Below are 21944 nucleotides of genomic sequence, written 5' to 3'. Positions count from 1 at the left end.
AATCCATTTGATTTGTTATTCTTTAGTTCTAAAGAGCTTGAATGGGAGGAAAATAAGACAACTAATGGGAAATTACATTCTGGAAACATCAATGCTACTAATTTTCCCAAATAGGTGGGAAAGACACTGATGGCACATCCCACTGTTCCTAATGGCCTAAGACCAAACTAAGGTGTATCCTGAGTTTTAAATTTGACCCATCTCATGGAAAAAAGGCAATTCAGATCCCATTTCACCAAATAATCTTCTCTGAAACATTAGCTTTCACTCCATTTAGCCTTAACTCATATTCAGTTTTGTTATTAATTTCAAGGCAAAAATACATTTTGATTGACACTGTTAGATTTTTCTTCCATTTCTGCCTTGATGTAATTTATTGTTATTATTATTCTATTTCACCATTTGATGAAATTATATATATATATGCACTATATTTACATTATTTCCTTCTAATTCTCTTCCCACTCTAACTCCTCTTGTACTCCCAATTTCCCATCAAATTATGATCTGTTCATCTTTAAATATTGTGTGCAGTATGCTACACACAAGCACACACACGTAGAAAAGGAGATACATTCAGACAGAGACAAAAAAGAGATAGAGAGTTAGAGACAATGAGGGTGAGAAAAACTTGGAAAGAAAGACAGAGACAAAGAGATACACAGTAAGAGTACTTGCTCGGTGGTAATAGCACATATCTTTAATTCCAGCACTTGGGAGGCAGAGACAGAAGACAGGTCTACTTCTGTGAATTCAAAACAAACCTGGGCTACAAAGTAAGTTCCCGGACAGTCAAACCTACACAGAAAAAGTCTCTTGTAAAACAAAAACAAATGAGCAAACCAATAAAACAAACAAAAACAAAACAAAATAAAGAGAGAGCTAGTTCATGGCATTTAAGACAGTAGTTCTCAACTAGCAGGTGATAACCCCTTTGAGAACACATATCAGATGCTCTGAATATCAGATATTTCCATTACAATTCAAAGCAGTAGCAAAATTACAAAATTAAGAAGTTGCAATAAAATAATTTTATGCTTGGGAGTCATCACAACATGAGAAACCATATTAAAGGGCTCAAAGTATGAAGAAGGTTGAAAACCTCTTAGTGTTTCTGGGATGGATATGTGGTCAGAGCTGATTATCCAAGTTTTCCTAGCCTATCTGGGATTCACACTAGAAAAGAATGACTGTCCCTTTATAGTAGTCATTATTTACCTGCAATTCCTCATCAAGGGATGGGTTCTACTGAGATTTCTCCTACTTATGGTGACGTTCCAACTGGCTTTTTAATTGTTCAGTTCTTGCTTAGGTGATGGTATGGTTTATATGACATGGGTGTTGCTTGCCTGTATATGTATAAAACACAACACTGTAGATGAAGTTTAGTGCTCTGTTTATTTTAGTCATTTTGTCCCTTCTCCAGCAATGTTCTCTGAGCCTGAAGTGTAGACACAGATGTAGTTTTTTCGGTGGCAACACCGTGATCTATTGTTCTCTCAGTTGAGCAGTGGCTTCTGTCTGCTGCAAAAAGAAGAGGCTTTGGCAAGGAGTGAAAATGAGTTGTATCTGTGGGTATAATTCTATTCAACTATCAGCAAAATATAAATCATAAAATTTTCAAGTAAATGATTAGAACTAGAAAATACAACACTGAGCAATATAACAAACCACGGAAATATAAACACTGCATATCCTTTATTATTTATGGATTCCAACTCTGAAACTTTAAATATGGGTGCAAACCCTGGATTCATTGAAAAAAGTAGGAAACTAGAAGGAAAAAAATGTTGGTGAGGAGTTCTAGAGAGTAAAATAGTAGGGCATAGGTGGTAAGGAGGTCCTTCTGTTTATGTGCTGCTTTCATTGGGTAATCAATAAAGAAACTGCTTGGCCTGATTGGGCAGAACTTAGGAAGGTGGAGAAGACAGAACTGAATGCTGGAAAGAGGGACAGAGTGAGAGACGCCATGGATCTCCTTTCTGAGACCAACGCTGGTTAGAATCTTGCCAGTAAGCCACAGTCACATGGCAATGCACAGAATAATAGAAATGTGTTAAATTAAGATGTAAGAGTTAGCCAATAAGAAGTTAGAGCTAATGGCCAAGCAGTGTTTTAATTAATACAGTTTCTGTGTGGTTATTTCAGGTGTAAGCTAGCTGGGCAGCCAGGACAAACTAAGCCCCCCCACACACTCTCCACGCAACACCTAGGTACTGTACAGCAAAATTGAGAAATTCAGCGGCTCCATTAACTGAGGAGGGGAGAGGGAACAGAAGTTGAGAGAGTGGGGGAGTAGTGATAAAGAACACTAATAAAACATTTTAGGTTACTTAACATGCATTGTTCTTTATTGTCTTTCAGAAACCGAAGGGAAACAGTCTTTTGCTGTACTTGCCTCCCACTGTGGAGAATAGAGCTCAAATTAACCTGGAAGTCCCCTCTACGGCAAAGTACTTGAAGGTACTGTGAAAACTGCCTCTGAAAAGAAATCATGAGTAGTGTTACCTAGCTGTAGAGCCTATGAACCATTATTGCCAGCACAGCAGAGTATACTTAAAACAGCATTAGGGATGTATTATCTTTGGAGAAACAAAGGGAAGGGAATTCAATTTAAGGCCCAATCACTGGGCCTTAACCTAGACAACTTCCCACAGCTGGTGAGGACCTGAATCTAAAGATCTAATTCCATCACTTTCCTAATCCAGTGTAACGCTTTGTTATAATAACTCTTGTGAAGTCACATAGATAGTATACATTCTGATTAAGTCTGCCCAGCCACATTTCCATGTCAGAAGCTGATTCTTCATATCATCCAGACACAAAATAGGCTCACATTCATTAGCCAAAAGCCATGGATATTTTAGTATTTTTATCTTCAGAATTTATAGTTTTTTAGTGACATAATTGTTTAATACAAGCATATATGAAGAAGTCTCCTTTTCTATTATTCAAAGAATTACATGGGGCACATATGAAAACAAAGTATTATTCCACAATTATGAAGGTGTGTTTTAATTTTTAAAATATCAAGGCAAAGAACTAAATATGAATGAAAAATGGTCTGCTGGTCAGAGAGAAGCCATGCAGCCACCCAAAGGAGACAGTCACACAGAACCCTTGCCAGTAAGCCACAGCCATGTGGAAATAAACAGGTTAATAGAAATGGGTTAATTTAAGATATAAGAGTTAGTAAGAAATACGCTTAAGCTATTTGCCAAGCAGTATTGCAATTAATACAGATTTCTGTGTGATTATTTCAGGTCAGGGCAGCGGGAAAAGAATTAGTGGCCTCTGCCAACAGTCTGGTTCATTGGAATTTTTTTTTTTTTATTTTCAAATGTTAAGAAAAAAGTAAAAGGTCAGCAAAAATATTTTCACATATTAATCCTGCCACAAAATATCTCTGAAGCATTAATTCCCCTTGGTGTGCAGTAATAAAGACTGTACATGAAATACACAGGAACATTAAATATACAAATGCATAGGCAGTCATAAATGCTAAACACTGCCTGGTTTTAGCATATCTATAAAGCCTATTTCTGCATAACAATTAACTAAGTCATGCTGTTTCAGCACCAAATGGCCAGATAAAGTGTAGATGCTTCCGTATGTTAAATGTAAATCCTACTGACCAAGTAACAAGGGACATATATTTTTTTTCATAAGTAAATCTTGCTAATAACAAAGAAAGAAATACAAAACTAGCTTAAAATTACAATAATATTTCTTTTGAAATAGATTGAAACTATCTTCCTTTAGTAAAAGGAAGCATTTTTTACACCTTAAGAGAAATCAATAGGAAAAGGTTACACAGCAAAGAAAATCACTCTTGTTGTCTGCACCATGATTTATAATGAAGGCTTTGTGTAGGAAATCTATTAATGCAGACATAATCCTGTCCTCTGTTGGGAATACAATAATTGGGTTCTCCCCAGCTGCCCTGTTGTCCACTATAATGATTCAGGTATTTCAAATTTGCATTTACTGCATAAATTGTGTAACATATAGACTGAAAATTGTCTTAACTTCATTAATCTGGGGTTGTCATTAGCTCTTAAATACTTAATAATGTTCGGGCTAAATGCAATGAATCGCTCCTAAACTGCTGTGCACTGTTTGATAAAACATTTCATGCCTAACTCAATATGAAGACAATCCCCAAACTCCCTTGTTCTCTTCCACTGTGAACAATTTCATTGCTATTTTCAGCATACATGCAAAGGTTCTTTCATTTGTTCAGTCCTTGAACAAAGCAGCATTTTATTATTTTAAATGACATGGATAAGGAGCCTCCATCTATTACTAAAGTTCTGTAAAAGAGACATTACTAATAGAAACACACAGGAGAAAACACAAGAACATAAGCCACCTCAGCAACAGATGTGTGGGCAAAACTCATCTGTTTTAAAGAATTCATTATTTATGATATCATATTTTAGGGTTAAGTGTTTAGAGAGATCACAAGCTGAAAAGTTCTAACAGTATCAATACTACTAGTGTTCAATCAAATTGATATAATATTATTCCTGAATAATTGAATAACTGTCTACTCAACACAAATATGGAATCTACAACAGGGCGGAGGATACCATATAAACCAAACCGTAAGTTTTATTGCTGTTACCAACTGGAGTGTAGCTGAGGAGTATATAGCAGAAATGACTCAAACTTCATTAGCAAAGACCATGCCAGAATAAGGGATGCCAGTGAAAATAAGAAATCTGGAGAACACTGTTCAACTAGCAGACAACTCATTGGGTTATAGAGTGTCTTTCTCAGGTAGCTGTTGTTCTGAACCTCTTTTAGACAGCTCAGCTGGTTTATTTTCCAGACAGGCCTATTGGCCGTTGCTTCTTCTAGGTATCTCAGATGGTGTGATATAGTCTTTTTTTTTTTTTCTTTTGGACTTTTAAGACAGGGTTTCTCTGTAGTTTTTGGTGCCTGTCCTGGAACTAGCTCTTGTACACCAGGCTGTCCTCGAACTCACAGAGATCTACCTGCCTCTGCCTCTCGAGTGCTGGGATTAAAGGTGCGTGCCTCCACCACCCGGCTGTGTGATATAGTCTTAATAGCACTCCTTAATACATATACAAGCTTGGAGAAAGTTTCAGGAATTTTCTGAGATTTGAATAGTTTGTTTCCCAAGAATTAAAGATGTTTCCCTTCAAATGGAATTTTCTCCTATGCCTAGAACACACTGAATCTTACTGAGCATCCAACAAAGTTGGAATGTTTTTCCCAGAGAAAATTTTTATATAATTATCAAACTCTCTTCAGAATTTTATACAAATTCTTATAGATCTGAGGAGCTCACAGACATCATTAGAGAAGTATCCTTGTACAGAGAGCAATAATTAACAATAGGAATCTCACATGAAATGGAAGTTCAGAAAATAGGTGTTGGAATACTCAGCCACAAATGCGGACCCCTATAATATATGTAACATTACCAATGAAATTATCTATTCAAAATAAAGTGATATTTTGTTTGTGTTTTAACAAATGAAGTTTGCCTGAAGATCAAGAGAGGCAGAAGGATCTCTGTTAGTTCAAGGACATCCTGTGCTATATGACATTGAATCTATTTAAAAGAGAAATGGTTCACAGAAAGCACTTGGGATTACACACCTTTAATCCCAACATTAGGGAGGTAGAGACAGGAATGGTATGACTGGGAAGAGAGAGGAATATAAGACAGGAGAAGACAGGAGCTCAATGAAGTCTGAGGAGCAGTCTGAAGTGTACTCTAAAGCAGTTAGTATGAGAACGCAGTCGGAGGGACAGTGTGAGGATTGGTAGAGAAAGGATCGCCCTTTCAGTCTGAGGATTTGGTAGAGGTAAAAGGTCTCTCTAGTGGCTGGCTACACTGCTTCTCTGATCTCTCAGCTTTCATCCCCTAATATTCAACTCCAAGTTTCTAATAAGAACAAATATAATTTGTGTTTCATCACATCAAATGAATTACATACAATACATGGTTAATGGGAGCTTATGGATCACTGAGAAATAATATTGAGAAGTCAGACAGTAAATAGCAAGTCTTTGCAAGCTAAAGTTGCTGCCAAATTCAAGGTCAAAGGAGTGCTCCAATAAAATATTCCATTCATGTTGAAAACATTATAGATTACTGTAAAAGTACCACTGGATAGTTAAGATGTGTGTTTCTTGGTATATTTTTCACTGACTTTCTGTGACTTGGCTGGAAATATTTCCATAAGCCAGTGGGTGCTTAATAATATCTACCTTAGAATTGGCTAGAAGTAATGTCTGACTTGGAGTGTGCCATCCAGGATGTTCCATTGTAGGAGAATTACATTTTAAAATATCTTTTAAGGTTTATAAGAAAATAATGAATTCAAAATCTATTTATTTTTAATACTATTTATTATTTATATGTGTGTTGTAGAATGCACATGCAATCAGAATAGTTTCTGTTTCAAACGTGTTTTCTTTTCCACAGGAAGAATAATTGTTGTATTTATCAATCTTTTACAAATTAATATTCAATTTTAATAATAAAACACTCTGATCACTAGATACAGTATATCTATGTATGTATTTATGTATAGACATATATATGGTGAAATTTTTTCTACTATCAAAAATAAATGAACTACTGTCATTCTTTCAATTGAATGAGTCTTCCTATATCATGAAATATGAAATAAGACATTTAAATGCCTATATGTTTTTGCATGATTTTATTTTTATGAAAATTTGCCTTTAATAAAATCATTTACATATAGATAAATGTTGAAAAGCATGATAGAAAATGGTTTCTTTCTGAAGTGAAAGAAATTTTCTAAATTTTCACCAATGTGAAAACACTGAAAATGTTGATATTTTATCTTTTAAGTGGTGAATGTAATGGTTTCGGCTTGTGTTTCCCTAATTCCTCGTTTTTTTACGTATTTTTGTAAAAAATGCTAGAAAACAAAGAGAATATTCATACATTAGCTGATCAACTATCATTATGAGGTATTCTACTCAGGGCAATATATTTTTTATCACTTATTATTAACATAAGAGCCATTAGTTTGATCATGACATGCATTTGTACTTTATGGATTTAACAGAAGATTTTAAGAATTGAAGGTGGAAAAGCCATGAGAGCCCAAGTTTATTATCTGGCCCAGACTCAGTTTGTTCTCCAGGAATGAGTGGACTCTCAAAAGAATTGATTAAAGACACGTAGTTACAAATAATTAAATGGTGGTTTTAGGTTGCAATGCATTGCTTACTTTGAATTTACTTTTTTTTTTTAATGTTGAAAGATGGTGCCTGAAACTCCACACTTGAGCTTCTTAGAAAGATATTAAAATTTGTAAAACAAAACAATGCTAAATATACTAAGGTCATTTAACATTATTTCATGCAACTATCTAGGGTTGACTGACTGGGAAAGAATGATCTATGTAACAGATAGTCTCTAAGGAAAAGTGGTTCTCTTTCTATTAGCAGTGATTAACCTAGCTATTCATCTAGGGGTGAAACTGTGGTGTTTTTTCTACCCACATTGGTGTATTAACTGGTAATACACAAACCAGTCTACTTCCTGACCTCATGTGACATTAAAATCTAGGTGTATACTTCGCTGGAATACAGTTAAGTATACTTCTTGACTTGATGCAATGTTAAAATCTAACTGTATGCTTAGCTGGAACACAATTAACAAAGACTGGATTTTAAGGCAAATCGGATATTAACCATCTCTGTCTCTTTACTGTTGTGTGATATATACTAAGTTTCTAAAAGGTTTCTTCAAAAGGCAGAGGTATTGTTTCAACCCTGACCTCTGCTGAAGCAGTGGAATGATTTCCCCTTGGGCAAAAATTGATTTCTCCTGTTTCTTTTGTACTATAATCAATCCTTCTCCTTCTCTCCACATTAAAAATTACCATTAAAGATATTTAGAACAAGTATATTCCCTAACAGAGAAACAGAATTTTAATTAAAAAATAATTGTGAAATGTCCAATTTTCCATAAAATCAAATAATTCCTAAACAGCTTTTTTATGAGAAGTTTTACAAAATGAGTTTTTTAATTATATGAATAAAATTGGATTGCTTTTCTCATTCAGAAAGAAAACAAATTATTGTTCCCAGTTTTCTGAAGTACCCTGATATAATCAAAGGAGCCTGAAGGCAAAAGAGTCCAGCCTTTCTTATCCTGACATATCTGATGAGAAAAGGATCCTTTTAAAGTGTTCCAAAATTAAAAGAATATTATTTAGTTTAGATGTGAATCTTCCCAATGAAATGATTTGATATAATAGAAAAGCCATTATAGAGTTTTACAAAGTGAATTTTAATGTTTGGAGGACATTTCTAAAGTTCTTGAAATTCTGTTGACTCTGTTTCTGAGTACCAAATATACAACAGCTCTACAAACCTTCAAATCTTTAGATAATAAAGAAAATTATTTTTTAATAATGAGCTGTATGTATGGTGAATGATGTGTTGTTATATTTGATGACAATTGATACTGGGGTTAGGAAGAATCATTTTTCTTTAGGATATGGTCACTAACAAGGGTCCTCTGGCTTATCGGATGACATGTGAACACAAGGTGGCATATATGGGTTTTAGTATGTTAAGAATATAATTAAATAAATTCCTATTTTGTTATAAAATGAGTCATTACAAGTTAAGAATAAAACTGCCCTTCCTGGAAGCACTAATTTAAATTGAAGTATTCAGCAATATTTGGGAGTGAGCTATATTGGGAGTGATCATGACTAAAATTTGTTGTGTATGTGAAAAGAATATGGAAAGAATTAATATATTATAGAGTAAGTTATTGAATAAAATTAAAATGAAAGACATATATTTTGAAGAAAACATGATGATGGGTCTTGGAGGGCTTTGGAATGGAGAGTTGAGGGGTATGTTCAAGATACAATCTGAGTATAAGAAGTCTCATAAGGTCCCACACCTTGATTAATAGCTGTTATGGAATGAAAATCTGTGTTCTTAAGGGATGAGTGCTCCAATCACAAGTGATTGTAACTACACACATAAACGTAACAACACTAAATGCACTCAGCAAACTGTATTCATATTTACATGTTATTCTATGCATCTCTCTGTCTTTCTTATTCCATTGCTTGCTGGTTGACCCCTGGCATCCTCCTCTCCTTCTCTTTTTCTCCCTTCACTCCTTCCCTGAATTTCCCCTCCTAATTATTATTTCTGCATGCCAGCCTCACCTAGCCTGTCTCTTGTCTAGCTATTGGACTTTATTTGACTAACCAAGAGTTTTATGCAGGCAAAGTAACACAGCTATACACAATTAAACATATGAAACATAAAAAAAAATGCAACACATCATTGCATCATTAGAAAGTATTCCACAGCATAAACAAAATTAATACATCTCAAGCACATTCTACAACAGAAAATCATATGTTTGTGTACTCATGTAGAAAATTTTCAAATATAATATAAAGCAATATATAGAATGGATGTATGATAGTTTAAAAAACTCAATAGAGGCCTGAGTCTCATTAACTGTTTACCCTAAGGCAATACCTGGTTCCAAGAAATACCACAACCTGAGACGCCTTGGTGCCACCCAGAAACAGACCTTTCAAAGGGAATTCCTAACGTTCCAACTGTTGTAGATTATTGTAGATAGGATCACCTGATGTCCCTCAGCCCAGCACACCTATCTCCTTTCATCAAGATACCCCTAGACAAATGTCAGCCAATCAGGCGTCCTGAACCTTAGAAATCCCTCACCTCAACCTCTGCTACGATTAAAACCCACCCCAACTGAGGTCAAGGCTCTCTCCTGGGAGAGACTGAGTTCAAACTTGAATAAGAGTAAAGGCTCTTTTACATACAGGAAAAAAAATGAATAAAATTTTAAAATCTAAATTTGAAAAAGCTAAGTTAAAGTAACAAAACTTTAAATGTGAGTATAAAAAGGTAAATAGAAAAGAATTTTAATGAAATTAATATTATTATAGTCATCATTATTTTTCCAGCTACTAAAACATCTGGAGATATTTTTTTTAATCATGATTCATGTGCTGGTCAACTCCAGGACCTTGTTAAATTGAAACTCTATCTCTGAGTAGCCATCTCTACTCCTGGGTTTTTGGCTTTGTTCTTAACACATTTTTAAGGATTGTGCTGAACTCACAGGGTATCTTAGCCAGAGATTACAATCATAACCCATCTGCCTCAACTTCCATATAGTTAGGATTATAGCTTTGTATAAAAACTATAAGCAGAGACAAATTTTTAATGGACTATTCTTCACCATGTTAAAAAATTTCAATATAATGAGATGGTTGTGAAATATTATTTAAGATTTATTACATTCGTGTATAGTACAGAATATGACTTTAACTTTAAATTTGTGTTACTTTTGTTATGCTGAATTTATTTAGCAATGTAAGAATTTGAGATTATTATGTAGAGATATTTTGTATCTATTTCACTTTGCCTGTCTAAGGCACCTGGTTGGTTTAATAAAAAGTTGAATGTCCAATAGCTAGGCATAAGAAAAATTAGGCAGGGATGCCAGGGAGACATAATAAATAGGAGGAAAAATCTAGAAGATAGAAGAATGAGAGATGAAGGGGAGAGAAAAATAGACATACCTAGGACAAGGAGACAGCTAGACACCAGACAGACAGACACAGAAAAACAAGGAAAGTAAGAAATAAAGAAGTAAGAAAGGTAAAAAGCCTTGAGGGAAATGGTAGATAAAGAAAAACAGGTTAATTTAAGTAAAAGACCTGAACAAAAATGTTCATAAGCTAGAATGATCATTGGCAACTAATAGTAAGTCTCCACATCATAATTTGGGAGCTGGTTGGTGGCCTAAAAGAAAATGTCTGGTACATGAGTCATGTCTGAAAAAGAACTTAATAAAAAATGGACAATGTCTTTAGTAATTTGGGGAGTAATAGATTTATTTTAACCTTTGTTACAATATATTAACTAGGACTGTTTTATAGAATTTTAGGAATTTCCATCAACCAGAAAGTTTGTAATTATATTAATGAATAATTATTTATTTGTAATATTATTTGAATACTACACAGTAAACAATAAAAGACATTTTTAAAAATCACTGAAGTGTAGTTCTACCTTTAGTAAATAGAGTGTTGTGGTTTGAATTGGAAAAAGCCCTAAGGGATTTTGTTTTGAATGTCTGGTCTCCTGTACTGAGTTCTCCCTTCAAGAGATGGACCTAGGTTTTAAGAAGTGGATCACTGAGAATGAGCCTTTGATATATGATACCTGGTCTTTCCCAGGTGCTGGTCATATTCTCTGCGTTTTGGATTCTGAAAAATTTAGAAGTCTTCACCAAAAGTTCCTACTTCCCCTTTTCTTCCCCACGGCAGGTTAACACCATTTGAAGCCATGAGCTATAGCAAACCTTCTCTCAGTCACACAAAAGCAACTAATTCTAAATTTTTGCATATGTGGATATTTAATGATGTCTTTTGTATTAGTAAGTGTGCATATCTGTGTGAGTGTGAATTTGTGTCCAAGAGCCCATAGAGGACAGAGAGGGAATAAATCCCTCTCCAACCAAAGTATAGGCAGGTGTGAACCACCATATGTGGGAGCTGTGTATCAAAGTCTGATTGATAGCTAGAGCAGTAAGTGCTATTAGCTGTTGAACTGATTCTGAAGAACCTAAATTGTATTTCATATATTATTTAATATGAAAGATTAACTTGCTACTAAAGTTCAAATGAAGAATGAAAAACACAAATCCTCTTGCTTTTGGTACAATTCCTTTGCATCAACTTCACAAAAACAGCTACTTTCATTTTCTATTTTTATAAAGCAAGTGAAATCATGTTGTTTGTTGATATTATATTTTGGCTTTCAAAGTACTATCAAATCACATTAATATATTTCAATTCCTGTAATCCAAATGATTTTGTTATGTTGCATTTTACCAAATTTAAAATATGGCATTCATAATTACCCAGTGTTTAATAATGAAAACCAACAGAGTATACAGTAAGACTTTCCTTCAATGATTTTGTTGCTATCTGTGCATTCATAAGTCAATAATTAATTATTATTGGAGAATCTGTTTCACACTGCTGACTAGTATTGGGCTGTCAGTCAAAATTTTCTACTGTTTTATACATGAAACAATTGTCCAGCTGTGTCACTTTGCATAGAAAAAAGTAACATCATTTACACATGATCAATAATTATTCAAATATGAATGAGGAAAAGGAGGAAGACAGATTGCAAAAGTAAAACTGAAAAGGTTAAGGTCTGGATTGCAAAGATCATCTCTAAAGATTTTTGAAATATATAAAAACTACACTATACAGGTGTTAAGAAATTCAGTAAAAATTGAGAGTGTATATTAATGCCATTATACATACAGCATGAAAACTGGCAGTGTGAGTTACTAAATATATTTATAAAAAGGAAAAGTACAAAAATAAACAGACTTTCTTTCAAAGTATTCATTATATAGCTTGGACCAGAATATACTCCTGACTAGACAGGGATTAAGGACATTTTTATGAATATTATAACACCACATGCAAACTACTAATTTTCAAGTATTAGATCCAGAGAAATAAGACTAAAAAAGACAAATGCGTGGCAATTTTTCTTCCCTTAAATATTAACTAAGAAAATCAGTAGAATACTTAGTATCATGTTTCTAATTATTTTGAAATAAAATAAGTTTCAAAAATGTGCCACAACACATAATCCATTCACAGTCTAAAAGATATACTTGTATAGAATAGCATCATGCCCTTAGTTTTGCATGCACTTTCATAAAGAATATACATTCAAAAACTATGAAATAGTGTTATTTTATCAAATAAACTAGAGACATCCAGGGCAGCTGCAAAGGAAACAATATTTATTACTGAATTAATAACTTCAAACCAGACCAGAAGGGACCATTACCCCTCTTGATATGGCAGCATATTGTTCTCTGGCTAGGCTAAGCCAGCAATCTAAATTGTAATCAAATGTGCCCAATTAGCAGCAGTTGGACGTTGGTATTTTGGTTGATAAAGGATTTGTTTACACTGATTTTGAATGGTTCATATCATTGTAAATATAGGACTGTGACCTTTCATGGAATATTTCCAAAGAATTAAAAAACAGAAGAGCTATCAGGATTCTTCTTTTATGGCTGAGTTTTCATCTAATGTGAAAGTTGCTTAAATTTTTAAATTATAAATGTCAGACAATGCTGAAATTCTAAGATTAATAATGATAATAATTATAGGTGTTGATTTTCAAGAGTTACTTGAAAATTATTTATTTTTTGATACTTCAAAGAAATATCAAGAAATCTTATTCTGCATACTCTAGACAATTTCCCTTGAGTTGCTAATGAGATATTCAACAACATTTTCTTTATTCGTATCAATACATTAAAGTTGCCAAAATAAAATATATTGCTAACTAATATTTATATAGAGATTTCTCTTCATAGTATGTATGACATAATAATTACATCTAGTAAATGAACTACCATAAGTATTGTGTTTTGTAAGGACTAATACTCTCTGAATTGGAAGTGATATGAAAAATAGTTCATCAACATAAAACCTTCACATTTAAAGTATACAACTCATGGCTGTAGAGGTGGCCCAGTTGTTATGAGAATTGCTACTTCTAAATATGACACAGACTCACTTCCCAGCCATCCAGCAGAAGCTCACAGTCATCTGCAGTCACCATTCTAGGCTCTGTAATGCCATTTGACCTCTGTCAACACTAGGAAAGCAAGTACTGCACATACACGCATGCAGGCCAACAGTCATATACATAAAATTAATAGCTAGTTAAGAAATGAAAAATAGATAAAAATAAGATACAAAATAAGAACGACTTTTAGAATCCTCATAATTCTGAAAAAAGGATCATTATACTGTGAGAATTGTGACAAAACCAAAAAAATAAATAAATAAACTCGAACTCTTTCAAGAATATTTGTTGATTGCTCTGCATGCCACTTAAACTTTTGAGTTATAACAATATTTCAGAAAATTACCTTTATGAAGTGCATACTAAAAGTTGTCTACTTAAAAATATTTTGTTTTGAAAAAAAAGCATCAATGAACTAATATCCATAGCACAAATAAACATTTTGTACTCCCCATTATATCTACAAAATTATTCGCCACAAATAATAGAGAGCTGCCATATATATATGATTGTATGATAGACTTATAATAAAAATGCAGAAAATGAGAAAAAAATTGTAGTTGAAGAAATGAATAGAAAAAGATTGGGAAGATAGGAATCATTTTTATTTAGTAAATCAACATTTAAAATCCCAAACAGTCAACATTGATATCAGTATTGACTATAAAGTGTAATAATGTCTTAAAATTAAAATAAGGACAAGATTATTAATTACCTTGAGTTTATAAAATATTATATTACATATCATAATGATCAATATTGAGTATGTTCCAATCACAGAAAATACCTTAATTATTAATTGTGGAAAGCCATCATAATTGTATCATTTGATATTTAGTATAATACTTCACTATTTAAATATTAAACCTCCTTACCATGGTGTAGCTGTGGGCCACTTTCATTAATTCAATGCATCCTTGAGCATCTGCAAATGCTCGGATTCCCAGACAGTTTGATGGATGCAGAAGTTTCATGAGGAAGTGACAACATACTTCTACTACTTGAGGAAGCTGAAGAAGGCACGCAGCTGCAAGCAGGTTTTCAATAGTATCTTCTTTCAGTTCCAAGCAACCTTCAGTACAAAAGAAGAAAACAACCAAATTCTGTTGTGAACATTTCTCACATGGCTAATGTAGTAATTTATTTTGGAATTCTTAGCTGTCCTGATAAAGTATAGGTTTTATCTGATAACATAGTAACTGGGAGTTGATATCTGCAGCTTTACATAAACAACCAAGGACAGAATACATTTCACTTAATATCCAGAGGGCATTTCAAGTTCTTGTTGTTGGAAATCAGCAGAAGAGAAGATACAGTACATTTATCCTGGTCTTTATCTATTCCTGATATCTTTTCAAAGCTGTTACCAGTAAGGTGTCAATCCAACTATCTGCAAAACACATGACAGACCTTGTGTCTTGAATTAAAACCTGGAAAGTGGGGTAAAAACTTAAATCACTGACTTAATAAGCGTTATTAAAAAGGAGTAAATTAAAAAAGAAGCATTGATATGCATATATGATGATTCATAAACTATATATCTGTATTTATAAAAATAATTTTAAAATTGAGAAAACAGTAGAGATATCTTGAAATTGATAATTTACTAATAATTAAGTATATGCCAAATATTTTAGTTATTTTCATGTTTTTAAAATACTGTCATCATATAATATATTTTCTAAATTATTTAATAAAGTCATCCAGAAATTGAAAACATTTTTTAAACAAATATATGAAAATCAAATAAATGGAGATGTTATTTTTTATAGCATAACCCAGATTCTCTGATTTGAAGCAGCAGGGAGACAAATATCTTCAATTTTATGTTCTTACAGTAGAATTTGCATACAAACTATTAGTATAGTAAGCTTGGCTGCTATCTGTCAGAAGAACCACTATTCAGATTCTTCATGGCTCAGGAGAATTCTTGCCATTCACTGATAGGAACTGCTGAACTTTTCACACTTAGTCTAAATAACCATTTCCTTCTAAGCGGCTCGAATATTGATACATTCTCATTAGAGGTTGCCTAGGCGATCAGCCTTTGGTATAAACTTCCAGCTACTGAGTCAGTAATGAGCCTTCTTGCCTAGCAAGTGTTTACACGTTTCATCACAAATGACTGTATGAAGTTCCATGGACTTACACTAGATGAGGGCCTAAGGGAGAGTTTACCTCATTTTCTCTGAATTCATATGATGGGTCTTTGTTTCTTCTTCTCTGTGCTTTATTTTTCTTTTGTAGTAAAGTATAGGCATTAGTACAACCAAAAATAATGTATGTCAATTTATCTCATGAACCACTGTACTCAGATATAAGCTTTGGGAGTTTCCACTTACAATATTACTTATAATTGGAGTTTTGATCTTAAAAAATACTTTAATGTTTCGTTCATCCCAAATTTATATCAACCTCAATCTTCAATATTACACAAACATTTTAATAGAATGTAAGAAATGAACCTATTATTATTATGAAAATTCAGTAGACCTAGGCAGTCCAAAACATAAAAAAAAAAAAAAAACTTTTGGACTTAGTAAGCTAAAGCAATTAAACTTGAGTAAGACTGCTACTAATAAGCATTGATAAATAAATGGAACTGACCAAAATGTCTGTGAATAAGAAAAATCCATATATATATATATATATGAATGATATATCTGCATATATGAAAAAAAGCAAAGTAGGCTGAGAAAAAGATAATCATTTAACAAGTCAAATAATGGTGAGCAAATCATGTAATGCAATTTATAAATCTTATAATACATAAAAGTTATTCAAGCAAGATTATAAGCATAAAAGTTAGAGCCTGATTAAAAATCCTGTATAAATAAAAGAAAGTCCTTGTGACCTTAAGGCAATGAACTATTTTAGATAAATATCAAAGCATAATCCTATAAGAACGGAAGAAATTGGACAACAACAATTTCATTTCAAGAGACACTATCTGAGAAATAGAGTTGAGCATTAAACTATAAAGGTACTTACAAATTATATACCTGATAAATGATTGCCCAGCATGTATTTGGAATTTGAAAAAAAAAGAAATTTTTAAGAAGGAAAGAAATATGTTATCAGAATGTTTTTTTTTTTTTCAGGAGAGGTGTATGAGTGATATGTCATGACAATCAATGATGTTTCTGGAAATATTCAACACTTACACAATGAAATATCATGAAGCCTGGTTAGCAATGGAGCTGGGAGATAGTTCCATACTTTCCCCTCTTCTAACACTTACCTATTCTACTAAGTTTCTGCTTAGGCTAAATGGAAGAATCTATTATCCCATAGCTTCCCATGTATACTGAAAAGTCACTGGAGCCATCTATTCAAAAAACTATGTCACCATAATAAGAAAGAAGTCATTGCAATATGTAGAAGCATGATTCTACTAACTGAAAAATGATGAATGCAAAGAAATATCCTTGAAAACTAGTACAAATTTTTAAATTTACTAAAACTCTTTTAAAAAAAATCTGAAAACCTGTACTTGCAATTACATTATATCAACTAAGAAATTATATTTATACATTCAGAAATAATGTAATATACATAAATTTATTTGGGAATATAGACATATCCAGTTTATACAGTTTTTTATTAATAACTATTAAAATCTCCATATAAATGAAGATGCTATAATTGTACAGTTTATATGGTTCCTAGTAATATCTTTATACATAAATTCATTGTATGCTATTGCAAATAGGTTAAAATATCTATCTCCTTAAGCAATCAAGTAAATAATTTCTTTTAACATTTTGAGTGAGTTTTATTATAATCTTTTCTATAGTCCTATATTGAATAATTTTAATATGAATTATTGTGAATTTTATTGATTGAATTAAAGTATTACCATTATTTGTCTAAAAGAGTTAAAATGGTTTTTACTTTTCAACTTAAAATGTATCCAATGCTAAAGAATATTTTTCAAAGCCAGAAGGCACAAATGGAATAATAGCAAGTGTTAAGCTTGAATGCACACAAATTAAGCTAGCTGACGTGTATAACTTGACCATTTATTTAACATACTTAGATGCAAAAAAGGCAAAAATTGGCCAAGTACTTGAGTTAAAAGTTATCTAAAAATAAAGTGAATACTGTTAACGGGAAGAAAATTACTCTTTTACTTTTATTTAAAGTATAATTTGAAGGTATACTATTTCTGAGTTTTTATTGTATGAGGAAAGTCTACGAGTTGGCACTTGGGTTCTGTTATAGTTTGAATTGTGAATGTTTCCCACCAAGTCAGGTTTATATCCTTCTTTCCTAGTTGTGGTATTACATGGAAAGCCACAAAATCTTTAGAACGTGAGACTGCCTTTCAAAAGTAAGTCACGCTAGAGATCCACCGACTGTTTCCTCAGCTTCCTGCTATAGCCTAATGAAAGAGAGTTAGAAACACGATTCCAGCAACACGAACTCTGCTTTTTTTCTCCTGTGATGGACTGTAACTCTTAGAACCTATTGGGCAGACAATAACTCATCTACCTTCAGTTGTCTCGGAAATTTGATCACAATAATAAGAAATGTAAATAAACAAATCGCTGTTGTAAATTTTGTTATAGGTAAAGCTTAGAAACAAAAGAAATAGATTTTAGTAACACTTAAAATTACTTTTTAAATAATACTATCAATACTAATAATAAATTATTTAGAATTTCTCACAGCACAGTGAGGATCAAAGTTTATTCTCTGAAGAGGTCAAGCACATTAAGAGACCTTTGAGATACCATCTTACACTTGTCAGAATGGCTAAAATAAAAAATGATAGCCTTTGTTGGAGAGGATGTGGAGTAAGGGGTACACTCATCCGTTTCTGGTGGGAATGCAAATTTGTGAAACCACTTTGAAAATCAGTGTGGCGGTTTCTCAGGAAATTCAGGATCAACCTACCCCAGGATCCAGCAATACCATTCTTGGGAATATACCCAAGAGATGCCCTATCATACTACAAAAGCATTTGTTCAACTATGTTCAGTGCAGCATTATTTGTAATAGCCAGAACCTAGAAACAACCCAGATGCCCTTCAATGGAAGAATGGATAAAGAAAGTGTGGAATATATACATATTAGAGTACTACTCAGGGGTAAAAAAACAATGACATCTTGAACTTTGCATGCAAGTGGATGGAAATAGAAAACACTATACTGAGTGTAGTAACCCAGACCCAAAAAGATGAATTTGGTATGTACTCACTCATAAGTGGATTCTAGACATAAATAAAGGTCAGTAATCCTAGAGAAGATAAATAAGAAGGTGAACCCGAAGAAAAACATATAGTTATCCTCCTAGATATTGGAAGTAGACTAGATTACCAGGCAAAAATTGGGATCTTGGGGGTGGTGGTGGGGTGGGGGAAAGGGGAGATGGGAAGATGGGGAGAGAAAAATGAGGAGGGGAGGATGCGGAGACCCTGGGGGAATGGGATGGTTGGGATGGAGGAAGGGTGGATATGGGAGCAGGGAAGAAGATATCTTAATTAAGGGAACCATTTTAGGGTTGGCAAGAGACTTCATTCTAGAGGGGTTCCCAGGTATCCATAGAGATATCTACAGCTAGTTCCTTGAGCAGCTAAGGAGAGGGAGCCTGAAATGGCCCTTTCATATAGCCATACTAATGAATATCTTGCATATCACCATAGAACCTTCATCTGGTGATGGATGGAGATAGAGACAGAGACCCACATTGGAGCGCTGGACTGAGCTCTCAAGGCCCAAATGAGGAGCTAAAGGAGGGAGAATATGAGCAAGGAAGTCAGAACTGCGAGGGGTGCGCCCATCCACTGAGACGGTGGGGGTGATCTAATGGGAGCTCACCAAGGCCAGCTTGACTGGAACTGAAAAAGCATGGGATCAAACCTGACTCTCTGAACGTGACGGACAGTGGGGGCTGACTGAGAAGCCAAGGACAATGGCACTGGGTTTTGACCCTACTGCATGTACTGGCTTTGAGGGAGCCTAGGCTGTTTGGATGCTCACCTTCCTGGACCTGGATGGAGGGGGGAGGACCTTGGACTTCCCACAGGGCAGGGAACCCTGACTGCTCTTTGGACTGGAGAGGGAGGGGGAGGGGAGTAGGGGGAGGGGGAGGGAAATGGGAGGTGGGGAGGAGGCAGAAATTTTTAATAATAATAATAATAACAATAATTATTATTATTATTATTATTATTATTATTATTATTATTATAATAGAGACCTCCGTATCCCCCAAAACTTCAATTTCCATCAATGTCAACATGATTTTACCTTCCTAGCCTTGGCAGTAAGATATGTATGAAAAGGAGAGTTATGTGTACTTTTTTTAGTTTTGAAAATATATTTTTGGGAGGTGGAGAGACGGTTCAGTTGTGGTTGCTCTTCTGGAGGACAGAGATTTTATTTCAAGAACACACATGGCAGCATATCACCATGAGTGTACATATTTTATTTGTGTGTATTTGCATGCTGTTTATATGTATGTACACATATGCATGTGGATGTTCATGAAGAATAGAAGACTCACTACCTCTGAAGTCACAGTCCCTTTTTATCCTCCTAATCTGTTTCTGGAAACTAAACTCATGCTTTGAAAGTCCAGCAAGTCCTGTGAACCACTGAGTCACCTTACCAGTTACTGTATATTCCTCTCATATCAGTGAAATAAGTCTTTACCAATTTCTTCTCGGAATCTTTCTGACCACATCGCCCCACCAAAAATTGTGGTGATGTGTCAGTTGTTAACACAATTGTTAATCAAGAAAGATGACTGCTTTCTTCTTTGTTTATATTTTAGGTAAATTCTAAAGACCACGTAAGCATTTTTCAAATTTAAATTACCAGAAATATGGATATTCATTCTGATTTTCTGTAAGGAAATATTTTAAAATTACCCTGTATCAGAATGAGAAATATTTAAACTAGTATGGAAATAAGTAAAAACATATGCAGCAATATGAACACATTTTTGTATATTTCCATTACTGAAAACAGCTAGTGTACACACATCCACTGACACACGCACACACACAGATACACAGACAAGTACGCAATTAAATATTATCCATCTTGCTGCCATCCTCCATCTCCTCCTACTGTCTCTTCCCTTCAGACCCGCCATGATCTCTCCATATATATCTGTATCTTTATCTCTGCATATGAAGGGAAATAATATCTTTTTTAACCTCAAAAAGTTGAAATGACCTACAAAAATGTAATTTTTAGAGACATGTATGAATTTTGTCAGTATAAATTAGGATATAATTATTAAATATTTATAGAAAATTATAAAAAACTATCAAATTTCTCTTATACAATTATCTCTTTCATTCATTATGAATACTCCCATCAGTACTGAATACACATTGTCGTAAGGATCAAACATTGTTATGATTCTTTACTAAATCCTTTTTTCATTTGACAAATACCCTTGTTTGTCCTGGGATCTTATCCAAGCCCCGAATTGTTCAAGTTCTCAGAATTCATTAGACAAGCATTGTCTTTGAGACCACTCCTGATTTTTACTTTTCCTAGCCCAAAAAGGAATATGGATTTGGTCGTGTTTTGTAGAATGCCCTTAACTATTAAATGTTTTAGATTAGAGAGTTAGTGTTTTCCTAATAACACTTTCTTTCCGAAGCAGAATGCATAATGTCCACTTATGCGATTTATAATATATGAATTAAAGAGAACCTGTAATTGCATTGTGATTATGGGGAAATAGTCTCATTATGGCTATTACCTTAAATAACTTAAGATAATTTTATGAATGAGACATAGAGTATACACATTACCAACAAAGTCATTTCTCTTAATTCAGTACCCATAAAGACATCAGAGGTCAAAATAGTTTAGTGTCTATGCCATGTTTGTGTAATTGTAAGCTGTTTCCCTTGTCGGAGAGAAATTAGGATCCTTCATCTGAGTATGATCAGGTGTTTGAGATTAAAGTGTTTTTCTTTTTACTACTAACATTTCTTTCTTCTAGAAGAATGCACAATATCCACTTTATAAAATTTATAAATAAAGATCTCACATCTCTTTTTTTTCCAATCACGTCCCCCAATACCCATCTCTCTCCTTTTTTGTGTTTAACTGTGATTGCCTAAACAGCCCCTAGTAGTCTCCTGCTGCCTCAACCTCCCCTCCCCAATAGTAATATTATCAAGCTCTTCTCACCATCCCCGGCTCCATAAATCTTCCATATTCTGATAAACATATTTTCTTACATTTTAAAAACATTTTAGAATTTTCACATGTTGTCCACAACTTTTATTGGTTCTAAAATTTTTATG

The 21944-nt window shown here is 33.6% G+C and overlaps 1 protein-coding gene across 1 annotated transcript in view; it reads right to left on the bottom strand.

Moving 5' to 3' along the window:
* The window catches only part of Klhl1 (kelch like family member 1), a 232484-nt gene that overhangs the window by 109974 nt on the left and 100566 nt on the right, over positions 1-21944 (bottom strand). Inside the window, exon 4 of the mRNA XM_057786305.1 lies at positions 14544-14740. Within this exon, the coding sequence (XP_057642288.1) occupies positions 14544-14740 (197 nt within the window). The remainder of the gene's footprint in view (positions 1-14543; positions 14741-21944) is intronic.

This window comes from Chionomys nivalis, chromosome 12 (assembly GCF_950005125.1).
Source record: "Chionomys nivalis chromosome 12, mChiNiv1.1, whole genome shotgun sequence".
In the NCBI taxonomy this organism is placed as follows: domain Eukaryota; kingdom Metazoa; phylum Chordata; class Mammalia; order Rodentia; family Cricetidae; genus Chionomys; species Chionomys nivalis.
Note: the sequence above shows the minus strand (reverse complement) of the source record. Positions and strands in the feature narration are given on the sequence as shown.